The sequence below is a fragment of the Mus caroli genome, chromosome 9 (assembly GCF_900094665.2).
Source record: "Mus caroli chromosome 9, CAROLI_EIJ_v1.1, whole genome shotgun sequence".
In the NCBI taxonomy this organism is placed as follows: domain Eukaryota; kingdom Metazoa; phylum Chordata; class Mammalia; order Rodentia; family Muridae; genus Mus; species Mus caroli.
Window position 1 is genome coordinate 105722451 of NC_034578.1, and position 12568 is coordinate 105735018.

The 12568-nt window shown below is 46.1% G+C and overlaps 1 protein-coding gene across 2 annotated transcripts in view; it reads right to left on the minus strand.

Moving 5' to 3' along the window:
* Positions 1 to 12568, minus strand: part of Klhl18 (kelch like family member 18) — a 50574-nt gene that overhangs the window by 17098 nt on the left and 20908 nt on the right. For both annotated transcript variants that reach the window (XM_021171800.2, XM_021171799.2), the window contains exons 2-4: positions 9761 to 9891; positions 5678 to 5818; positions 1917 to 2115 (exon numbers count right to left, since the gene is read on the minus strand). In XM_021171800.2, coding sequence (XP_021027459.1) covers positions 1917 to 2115; positions 5678 to 5818; positions 9761 to 9891 — 471 coding nt within the window. The remainder of the gene's footprint in view (positions 1 to 1916; positions 2116 to 5677; positions 5819 to 9760; positions 9892 to 12568) is intronic.

A 12568-nucleotide genomic window follows, 5' to 3' on the forward strand; every position in this document is an offset into this window, starting at 1 on the left:
TAGGCGGATTTCTGAGTTCGAGGCCAGCCTGGTCTACAAAGTGAGTTCCAGGACAGCCAGGGCTACACAGAGAAACCCTGTCTCGAAAAACCAAAAACAAAAACAAAAAAAACAAAATAAAAAATTAATGTGTGTATATGTCACATGTGAGTGTGTGTGTGTGTGAGAGTGTGTGTCACATGTGTGTAGGGTGCTCATAGGACAGATAGGGTGACTGATCCCCTGGAGCTATAGGTGGTTTTAAGCCCTGCAACATGAGGAAACCAAATATGGGTCCCCTGAAAGAACAGTAGATACACTTAACCACTGGACTATCTCTCCATCCTTTAAAGTCCAGCTCTTCAAATTCAGTGTGCCTTTTATTCAATACCTGCACCAATATGTGACATTGACAGAGAAGACCCACAGAGCTGAGCACTTTAAGTTTAAGCCGAATCATCAGTCCCATCTCCCCGCCCCTCTCCATCTCCCCGCCCTTCTCCATCTCCCTGCCCCTCTCCATCTCTCTGCCCTTCTCAATCTCCCAGGCTCATCTGTCCATCTCATATATTTCATTCCCCAAGATTTCTAATATTCTCCCCTCAGGCTCCCTCTCAGCTGAGAAGACAGAAACAAACCAGAGAAAAATGTCAATAACAGATGTCTCCTAGCATCTCCCTGTGTGCACACGGGCTCTCCCTTGGGCTGCTAGGGATGCAGATGGCTTTTTGCTCCTGTCTGATACTGCCAATCTCTGCTGCCTTAGACTGATCCTTCTCACTTCAGAACACCACGCAGCCACGGTTTCCCCATTCCTCTAGTATCATCCATTCTCCCTCTCCTAGAAAGTCCATCAACAAGTCAACGGTGGATAATTTCTCTTGCCTTAACAAAAACAACACTACTTCCTCTAAATTCAAGTGCTTGATTTCCAGGTTAATTAAAAAAAAAAAAAAGATTTATTTATTTCATGTATGTGAGTACACTGTCGTTAGTTACCTTTGGATAGACCAGAAGAGGGCATCAGATCCCATTACAGATGGTTGTGAGCCACCATGTGGTTGCTGGGAACTGAACTCAGGACCTCTGGGAGAGCAGTCAGTGCTCTTAATTGCTGAGCCATCTCTCCAGCCCAATTATTTTTTTAATAATAAATATTGGAGGGCTGGAGAGAGATCACTCAGTGGTTAGGAGTACTGGCTGTTCTTCCAGAGGTTCTGAGTTCAATTCCCAGTAACCACATGGCCATTCACACCTATCTATAATGGGACCTGATGCTTTCTTTTGGCAGGTAGGCATGCAAGCAGGCAGAACATTCATACATTAAATTAAAAAAAAAAAAAAGGAATTAACCCAAGCTCTAAAAATAAGGGAAATGTAGCTGATAAATATACTACCATTTAGATACTATAATATAAGAAAGATTTTAGGAAAATACATATAACAAAACCCAAAAATATATAAAAAATTGTATATTCATAGTTTGTTTTTAAAAAGGGTGGAAGTAAGGATGGACAGGAGGAAGGAATGATAGAAGGAAGGATGGACAGGAGGAAAGATGGATGGAAGGATGGACAGGAGGAAGGATGGACAGGAGGAAGGATGGACAGGAGGAAGGATGGACAGGAGGAAGGATGGGTGGAAGGAAGGATGAGCAGAAGGAAGGATGGATGGAAGGATGGATGAAAGGAAGAATGGATAGAAGGAAGGATGGGCAGGAGGAAGGATGGGCAGGAGGAAGGATGGGCAGGAGGAAGGATGGACAGGAGGAAGGATGGGCAGGAGGAAGGATGGGCAGGAGGAAGGATGGGCAGGAGGAAGGATGGGCAGGAGGAAGGATGGACAGGAGGAAGGATGGGCAGGAGGAAGGATGGACAGGAGGAAGGGAGGAAGGAGTGTATGCTCTGCCTGTGCAGACTGTGGCTGTGCTCACCGACCTGCTCCTCTGACTTCACATTCAGCTCATCCCGGGACACCAGCTCAAGCACGTCTTCCAAAGGCAGGGCCAGGAACTCTTCGGACAGAGACACCTCTACAAAGTGCTGGTGGATGAAGCTGTTGGCTGCATCGTACAGCACAGCACACATCATTGTCTCCGCAAACTGGCGCACACCCAGGCAATTTTTGGGGTGAAGCCTTTGGCATGAGATGAAAAGAGAAGGATCAAAGGAAGGAATAGTGCTATCTTCAGTCATTTTCGAAATGGTTTTGAGTACAGCCATGGGACAAAAGCTAAATTTTGTTCCCAGCGTTGTTAGAAACTCCCTATGGTGTGAGGTACCATTCTCCATGACCCATCTTCTGAAGGTATCAACTTAGATGGGCTAGCCTCAAGTCTTTGCTTCCTGGGGCATGCATGACCTTGCTATGTTAAAGTAGAATGGACTATCAGGAAGTCCTATGACCTAACTGTCACATGAGAAGACAGCAAGCACACACTGGGAAGCCTTGTCACCAAGCCAGATGCTGCACTTTCTGAGTATCCAGGGCACAAGTCCACCTCTTAGGCACCAGGAAGGCACCAAAGGCATGGAAGAGTCACCTTTATTCAGGGACCATTACACATTTTTTTAGGCAGAGGGAGGCTCCATGATCTAAGAGTTCAAAACCCTAGGAACAACAGCAGAACTCCATGCAAGCTGGCCCATGTCCTTCAAGTCTCTCTTCTCTGCCTCCAGTCCCACAGTGGGCATGCTGGGATGTCCAATGTGTACCACTACATGGGGCTTTGTAGTGGGTTCTAGACTCAGTTCTTAGCAGCAGCAGAAACAAGAGGGACTCTGCCTTAACAAGATGAAATGAGATTCCATACACCCCTGAAAGCTGTTCTCTGACCTCCATTCATTTGTGTGGCATGCATGCCCCTCTCCAAATAAATAAGTAACATCAACAAGCACACACCAAAAGATAAAATTAAAAGTAAAATTTAAAAGTAGCATTTTCAGACCAGTGAGATAGTAGATGAAGGAGCCTGTTGCAAAGCCTGACAAGAACCTCAGCTCAATCCCTGGGACCCACACAGTGGCTGTCCTCTGATCTCCAGATGTACAACATAGCACGTGTGTACTCATGTAAACACACACATGCATGCATGGACATGAAACACACAGACACACACACACATGCAAGGAGCAAACAAAATGAATGTAGGCAAAACCCTCAGCACAGTGCCTGCTATGAAGCTGGATGTTATTTAAGTTCCTATTATATTTGCTTTCTTACTCTCAAACAAACCCAGCAGGATTCTGCAGTCTTTGTGACAGAGTAGACTCTGAGGGATCCAATTCCCCAGCTTTCCTGTTTCCCTCTAGAGTCTTGGCTGCCCTGGAACTCTCTATGTAGTCTAAGAAGTGGCCTCAAACTTGAGGCATGCTTTTGCTTCAGCCTCACGAGAGCTTCGATGGCAGACACAAGTGACAACATCTGGCTCCTCAGTGGGTTCTACGAGGCCAAGGAAACAAAATCCCCGGGGAGCAGCGGAGACTAGACAGCGAGGAGCAGGGGGCTGAGCTGAGGAGAAGTGTCGTTTAAGAGACGTTAAGCTGGTATAAGGCCATAAGGATAGCTGGGCTCCCACAGCGGGTGCCTCACTCGGGCCCCATCCACCCAACCACACACACCGGGAGCTGAAGGGGAGCCCACAGATGGGGCAAGGGTGAGCTCTCACCTTCTGCTCCCCTCCCCACTCTCTCCAAAGGTTAGGACCGCTGCATGTACTTTGGTCAGCCTGATCTAACATGGAGCACCGGTCATGCCTTCCTGAGTGAGCTGTGCTACTCCACCGCACAGGAAGGAGCACGGGAAGGCAACCTGCGAGGCCGCAGATGGGAATGGCAGAGTGGCCTCACAGGCGAGACACCCACTCAGGATAGAGGCAAGAAGGAAGCAGAGACCTGTGTCTTTCACTAGCTCCTTCCACAGCTGTCCGCTTCACTGACAGCTCAGTTTTGCACATAAGGAGACTGTGAGGGTATCATGATGCGCTATTGCAGACCTATCTAAAACAGAAAAGGAACTGATGGGCTTTGTTGTTGTTTGAGTGAGAGTCTATGTAGCCTGGAGGGAAACAGGAAAACTGGGGAATTGGATCCCTCAGAGTCTACTACATATATACCTAAAGGTGATATGTAGACCAAGTTGGCCTCATCCAGCCCCACCTGCTCCTGGATGCTGGGACTAAAGATGTGTGCCACCTTGTCCAGCGGCTCAGCATCTAGAAGAGAAAATGCCTCATGACAGATAGATAACAAGTCTGGTGTTGCAGCGATAACCTCAAAAGCCCCTAGGTGGCACTGTTGTCCTCTGATGAAAGTGTAAAGAACGGCAACTGGCAGCACCCATTGCATCTGCAAGCCATTATCCGTGTGCTCGAGTGTGGGTGTGTGTGTGTGTGTGCTCGAGCACATGCTCCAGCACATGCGCATGTGCTTGTATCCCTCCAGCCTGCTCCAGAGAGTGTCCTAAGGCAGGGACAAGGCTGGTCCTGGAGCTGCAATGTTTCCACCTGCAACACATGGCCTCAAGGTGAAACTATTTGCCCTGCAGCTAGCTGAGGTGTACCTCTTCATTTGAGGCATCACTGCCACAGTTGTGTGTCGGTGTGCACATGACAGTGCTCAGTGATGCCCACGGGCATCAAATAGGTAGGATGTGGACACCCTCCAGGGGTCACACACACTCTCAGTGGGCAGGACTGGTGGAGTGGGGTGGGAAGGGGAGGTCAGCTCTGAGAGGATGATGTTCTTGATCACAGGGCTCAGGTGGAAGGCACACTGATCATCAGGCTAAGCATGGAGGCTGGGCTTGGAAGAACATCAAATGCACACGGGAGCTCTTCTGCTTCTTCCATGCCTGTGTATGGCCCAGCCTAACGTTCACCTCCAAATCTCTGGTGATTAAATGGCCTTTAGCTTATGATAGAGCACTGTCCCCTGAAGGGAAGGAAGAGCTTATCTGATCAGCTAAAAGATCACAGAAGAACCCAGGAAACCCCTTGCCAGGAAGCAGAAACAGTAGGAGTATAATCCGTGGTCATCACCCTAAACGACCTCACAATGACTGCCTCCAGTGGACAGACATAAAGGTGGGCTCTGAATGAGCTGCGGTATAAAAAGGTCAAGGGACTCATGTGGGTTAAGGATCTAAACAAACATGGAGATGGCTATGGAACAGTTCAAATAAATAAACAAATAAATAAAAAAAGCAAACAGTGCCAAATAAATCAATGTTTGGTGAGAAATTAGCTAAGTTATGAGCAATGCTAAATGGATACAACAGACTGTATTTAAATGTGCACACACGCGCACACACACACACACAATGATAAAAGAAAAAGAAGTCATTATTTAAGAGGGAGCTGGGGAGTACAGAGGAGAGGGATGGAAATGATGTAAATACAGAACACATTAGAAATTCTCAAAAAAAAATTTAAAACTAAGAAAAAAAGGGGGGGGGGATAAATTAGCTAAATGAACTGCTGGTCAGATTGAAAAGGGATGGTCACAAATCTATGCCATGCACAACATTGTATGTAAATGGCCAAACAGTTGGGTCCTGGTATTTCTTGGATCCCAAGAAATACCATCTTTACAGAGTAACTCCCAGCTCATTGTTCAAAACACTGCAGACACACCATTAACTCAGCAAGGTGGCAGGGGTTTCAGGACAGAGCACGGCCCCCACCACCTGCTTCGCTCACCTTTCTCGGAGGAACGTGCAGCAAGCATCTTTGATGCTCTGCAGCTGCAGGAAGCTTGCCCCCATCAGCAGGGACTGCACATTCTGCTGGTCGATAGCAAGGTTGCCATTATAAGCGAAGTTGATGAGAGCCTCCAGGGCACTAGAAGGAAGAGAAGCACGAGAAGCTCTTCAGAGATGAGTCTTGGCCCACCGGTCACTCCATTCTAACTGAACTGACATGACAATCTACAGTGGTTTGAATAAGAATGGCCCCAAAGGCTCATCTATTTGAGTGCTTGGTCATCAGGGAGTGGCACTACTTGAGAGGGATTAGGAGGTGTGGCCTTGTTGGAGTAAGTGTGTCAATATCGATGGGCTTTGGGGTTTCAAACACTCAAGCCAGTCCCAGTGTCTCTCTCTTCCTGCTGCCTGCATGTTCCTGTCATGATGATAATGGACTAAACCATTGATACTGTATGGAATAAGCCTCAGTTAAATGTTTTCTTGTATAAGAGTTGTTGTAGCCATGGTGTCTCTTCACAGCTGTAGAACATTAAGAAACTACCTGAAGAATACATGAGCCATGTTCAAAAATTCCTTTGGAGGCCAGAGAAATGACTCTAGTTCAAGTGCTTACTGTACAATCATGAGGACCCATGTAGCTTGCAAGGAGTGTCCTACAAATGCCTGCAGTCTTGGCTCGTAGGAATCTGATACCCTATTCTGACATCCCTGGGTGTCTGTCGTAGGCACACTCACTTGCACACCCACATGTGTGCATACACTCACACAGTCACACACATACACAAATAAACAAACAAATCCTTTCTGGAAATCTGTTTAGCTGAGTTGAATTCGGCAGCACATCCTGTGAGTTTGAGGCAGGAGGATCTCAGGTTCAAGGTCCAGCCTAGGCTACATAAGACAACATCTCAAACACACAACAAAATCTACTTTATTGAGACTATTTTAAATGGAATAACTATTTCATTACAGTCAAAGATTCATCCTAGTCAGGAGTGGTGGTGCACACCTTTAACCCCAGCTCTCAGGAGTCAGAGGCAAGCCAGTCTGGCTTACACAGTGAGAACCTGTCTCAAAACAAACAACTGAATAACTAACTGTCCACATATATTTCTTCAGAGTCCTCATAAAGAAACAATCATTTCCAATCTCTCTATTGAAAAAGTTAACGGTAGCTGTCTTTCTAGTTTAGCTTCTCTGTCCATCTGTACATGTGATCTATGTGGACAAAAACATCAAGTGTTTCACTAATCTCTCTCGTTCTGCTACACTAGCGTCACAGTCACTGTTTTGGGGTGATTGATGTATAATGATACTAAAATATGTTCTAAATTTACTGTCTTTATTATCAGGCACCATAATTATTGCCATTATAAATTACTGGCATTATAGGGGCTGGAGAGATGGCTCAGGGGGTAAGAGCACTGACTGCTCTTCCAAAGGTTCTGAGTTCAAATCCCAGCAACCACATGATGGCTCACAACCACCCATAATGAGATCTGATGCCTTCTTCTGGTGCATCTGAAGACAGCTACAGTGTACTTATGTATAATAATAAATAAATCTTTGTGCCAGAGCGAGCAGGGACTGAGCGAGTGGAGTTAACTGGAGTGAGCAGAGGTCCTAAATTCAAGTCCCAACAACCACATGAAGGCTCACAACCATCTGTACAGCTACAGTGTGCTCATATACATAGAATAAATAAATAAATCTTTTAAAAAAACAATAAAAATTATTGCCATTATAAATTTTTAAATTTGGGAGTAAATGTTTAGGAAATTAAAAAAATATATATATTGTTGTTTGGGAGTAAATGTTTAGGGAGATTTTTTTTTTTAATTAAATTATTTTTTACACTCCATTTTGTGTTTCTGACCTTATATGTGCTCCCATGGAGAATGAAATTGAAAGTCCAGCCGTGTAGCTCTGGCCTCTCCATCTCTCTGGCCTACCTCACTGTCTCCAGCACTCTAAGGCCACTGTCACCTTCCACCCGGGCTGCTCTCTCTGTCTGGAGGACTGTTCCTGCAGAGCGCTCACTTCTCACTTCCTGACCACCCCTTCACTCTCTGCTAACTTTTACTTTTACTTCTCCTTCCTCCCCCACTTCTTCCTCCTCCCCTCTTGTTCTGCTTGTTTTTAAGACAGGATCTCTTCTTTTAGCCTTGACTATCCTGGAACTCACTATGTAGACCAGGCTGGCCTCAAACTCACAGAGATCCACCTGCCTCTGTCTCCCAAGTGCTGGGATTAAAGGTGTGTGCCATTGTCTTAGTCAGGGTTTCTATTCCTGGACAAAACATCATGACCAAGAAGCAAGTTGGGGAGGAAAGGGTTTATTCGGCTTACACTTCCATGCTGCTGTTCATAACCAAAGGAAGTCAGGACTGGAACTCAAGCAGGTCAGAAAGCAGGAGCTGATGCAGAGGCCATGGAGGGATGTTCTTTACTGGCTTGCCTCCCCTGGCTTGCTCAGCCTACTCTCTTATAGAACCCAAGACTACCAGCCCAGGGATGGTCCCACCCACAAGGGGCCTTTCCCCCTTGATCACTAATTGAGAAAATGCCTTACAGTTGGATCTCATGGAGGCATTTCCTCAACTGAAGCTCCTTTCTCTGTGATAACTCCAGCTGTGTCAAGTTGACACAAAAATAGCCAGTACAGCCATCTTCTTCCAGATTCTTAAAAAAGAGCCATGTATGTAGCACGGGCTGGCCTTAAACTCACTACGTAGCCAACGATGACTTCTGAACTCCTTACCTTCCTGCCTCCACCTCTTGAGTGCTAGGATTACAGCTGTGTGCCACCATACTCTTTTCATGCCTTGCTGGGGATCGAACCCCTGGCTTTGTGTATGCTAGACAAGCACTCTACCAACTGAGCTATATGCCCCATCCTGCTTTGCTCTCCTCACATTACTTTTACTCCCAGCTACATATCACTGTTTCTGTCCTGAGGTGTGTACATGGACGCTGTTCAGTGAGGCACTTGAGTACCCGGGTCATTTACACAGCTCCTCCAGACACAGTCTGACACTGGAAGGATAAGCCAATCCATTCCCTTCAATGTTCTGATCCAGCAAATGACTATTAAGTCTGTCACACTCTAGATAGATGCTGTCCCTTAGAATACAGAAGCTATTATCCACATACATTATTTAGGATTAAATTGAAATGAATTAAAGTTAAATAAAATTTAAAAATTAGACCTTCTGACTCAGAGTCACGTTTCAAGTGCTCAGTAGCCACACTGTGGTGGTGCCTACCTACAAACCCACGTGGAAGCCTGAGGTGAGATGACTGCCACTTGAGGCCAGCCAATAACAAGGCTATTACAAAACCTTCTACAGAAGGCTTAATGGATAATACAGTTCTAGACTGATGAAGAAAAATGTATCACAATGTTCACTGGAAAAGCCCAGAAATGGAGACAGTGATAAATATATTTACTACACTGGTACACAACCCTAGTTAAAAAATATCTTGGCCAGGCAGTGGTGGCGCACACCTTTAATCCCAGCACTCCAGAGGCAGAGGCAGGCAGATTTCTGAGTTTGAGGCCAGCCTGGTCTACAAAGTGAGTTCCAGGACAGCCAGGGCTACACAGAGAAAGAAACCCTGTGTCGAAAAAACAAAAAAACAAAAAAACACCATTGAAACTCCCACAAGGAAGGTATGACAGCACACATGTATAATCCCAACACTAGCAGGCTATATAGCCAGGAGGATTTCTAGTTGAGTTCCAGGCTAGTCTGGGCTACACAATAAGACTCTGTCAAGCCAGCAAACCTCCTTCATGTCACCCTGCCTTAGTACCTCAGGTCGCTGACTGAGGTGCTCACCGTCTGCTAATTCCCCACAGTTGTGGAGCTGTTCCACCACAGCTATGCTCTAAGGCAGCCAGCCCCTCATGTGGTCTAAGGCTCAGGCTGAATCTGGCCACGGGAAGCATAAGGGTGTGGGGGGTGGGGATCTGGCCACAGGAAGCATAATGGCAGCAGTGGGGGCATGTGTGTGTGTGTGTGTGTGTGTGTGTCTGGCCATGGGAAGCACAATGGTAGGGGTTCAGGCTCAGTACCTTGGGTCCATTCCCTGCATTACAATCTCATCCTGCTTGCACTCCATCATGTCGTTCGTAAACATAGCGTGGAAGTACGGGATGGAGGCCGCTAAGACGATCCGATGAGCACTGAACTTGTGGTCCCCGATCTGTGGCCAAGGAGAACACAAAGACAAATATTGAGCGACACTGCTACGAAAGCCCCGTCTTCATTTCCACAGCTTACCCCTGCTCATGGCAGTGACAAGGAAGACATCCCAGGGATGACGGACGGGCAAGGCTCATCCCAGAGACCCTCCCTGGGCACGTAAAGCCTAATACACTCAGTGGTGGTGGAAGAGATGAGGTATAAAGATGGTAACAGAAGCAAGCCTGAAAGTGACAAGTACCAGCTTTTATGTACAGTGCAATTCCTGCCATTCTCTAAAACACACACACTGCTTCAGCACTTTATCGGAGCTCTGAGTTTATTAAAAGGCAGATTTATTAAAAGACAGAAAAGTACTCAAATTAGAGCACTTAAAAGAATATTCGAGGGCTGGTGAGATGGCTCAGTGGGTAAGAGCACCCGACTGCTCTTCCGAAGGTCCAGAGTTCAAATCCCAGCAACCACATGGTGGCTCACAACCATCTGTAATGAGATCTGACTCCCTCTTCTGGTGTGTCTGAAGACAGCTACAGTGTACTTACATATAATAAATAAATAAATCTTAAAAAAAAAAAAGAATATTCGAAAAAAAAAAAAAGCAAAACAAGAAAACCCCCAAAACCAAAAACCACAGAAACAGTGTCAAGAAAGGAGAGGAAAATAAGGCCTGACTTGAGGAGGGCGGTGAGGATGGCGGGAAAAGGACTGAGGACACAGCAAGCTGTGGAAGATGACAAGCAGCTCACATGGTGTCACATGAGAAAATAACCCTGCCAGAATCTTCCAAAAATGGCCTATGCTACAATGGCTGCCAGAGGATCAGAGGCCATGTCTTTGATAGTCCAAAGGGTCAGAGGTCATTTCTCTAACATGCTCTCAGCTACTGAGTCCCCTTTCCAGTCTTATTTGAGTCAGGGTTGTGAGAGGCAACTATGCAGCCCTAGTTGGCCTGGAACTTGAAGTCAGAGAGGTCTGCCTACCTCTGCCCCATGAGTGTTGGAATTAAAAGTGTGTGTCACCATGCCCTGCTCTAATGGGCTATTTTAATATTTTTTAAAATATTATTTTTTTCTGAGATAGGATTTTTCTGTGTAACCCTCCATGTCCTGGAACTCGCTCTGTAGATTGTCCTTCCTCTGCCTCTGGAGTACTGGGATTTAAGGCATGTACCACCACTGCCCAGCTTTAACATTTTTATTTGTGTATGTATGTGTGTGCAGGTGCCTGTGGAGGTCAGAAGAGGACATCAGATCTCCTGGTGTTGGAGTTAGAGGTTGGTTGTGAGCTGCCCAATGCAAGTAGTGCTGGGGACTGAGTTTAGGTCCTCTGGAAGAGCAGCTCTTAAACACTGTGCCATCTTTCCACTCCCTATTATCAGATATTTTTGCTTCTAGTTTGTTGCTTTGGAGTTTTCTTACTTTTGTTCGGTTTTTTTGTTTTTTTTTATTTGGTTGGTTGGTAGGTTTTGTTTTGTTTTGTTGAGATAGGGTTTTTCTGTGTAGCCTTGGCTGTCATAGAACAGGATCTGCAGACCAGGCCTGCCTCTGCCTCCCAAGTGCTGGGATTAAAAGCTTGAGCCACTACCACCTGGCAAATTTATTTATTTTTTATTTCATGTACATCAGTGTTTTGCCTGCATATATGGCTGTGTGAAGCTGTCTGAGCCCCTGAAACTGGAATTGCAGCTGTAAGCTGCCATGTGGTTGCTAGGAATTGAACTCGGATTGTCTCAAAGAACAGCCAGTACTCTTAGCACTGAGCCATTGCCCCAGCCTGCTTTGGAACGTTCTTACAGCTTTCTGAACACTAACCCTGAGCGAGCAGCTACTCTTTCTGGAAACTGTAGACTTTCTCTGCTGTTTGTGGAGTGCTAAGGCTTCAGGCTCTGTACCTGGGTGCTGACTTCTCTTACGCATTCTCTGCCTTACTTTAAATTCTGGAAAAGTATTTTCATAGCACATCTTTTATTTTTCATTTTATTTGTGGGTATGTATGTAACATACATGTGTGTGTTCAGGTGTGCTTGGCCATGCTTGCACATATGGGAACCAGAGGTTGACATTGGATGTCTTCATAGATTGTGCTCCACCTGCTTTTTTGAGCCTGAATCTGAAACTTGCTGCTTTGGCTAGGCTGATGGCCTGAGCCTCTGGATCTCCCCTCCTCTGCACCCCAGCACAGGTTACAGATGTGCTGAGACTCCGGCCTTATATGTAGGGATTGGAGATCCACACCTGGGTCCTCGTGACTGCACAGCAGACATTTCACTCAGAGTCCTCTCTCCGTCCCTCACACCACTTCCTCGTTGGATCATTCTATCTTATCATTCTGTGTGTGAGTGCTGGATACACATGACCAAGTTTGGGTGTGGGGGGTCAGAGGACAACTTTCAGTGACCAGTTCTCTTTCTACCTTGGGTTTTGAGGACACTCAGGTGGTCAGCCTTGTGTTATAAGCATCTGAGGGTGAACCATCTTGCCAACCTCTCATGCCATTCCCTTGATAAGATTCCTCCTTTTCTAGTGCTGTGTGGGTACGTGTATGGAAGCCAGAGGTTCGTGTTCAATGTCTTCCTTAATCACTGTGTATTGTTCATCATGTATGCACAGGTGTGTGGTGTGAGTGTGTGTGAGTGCTCTGTGTGTGAGTGTGTGTGTGTGTGTGTGTGTCTGGCCATG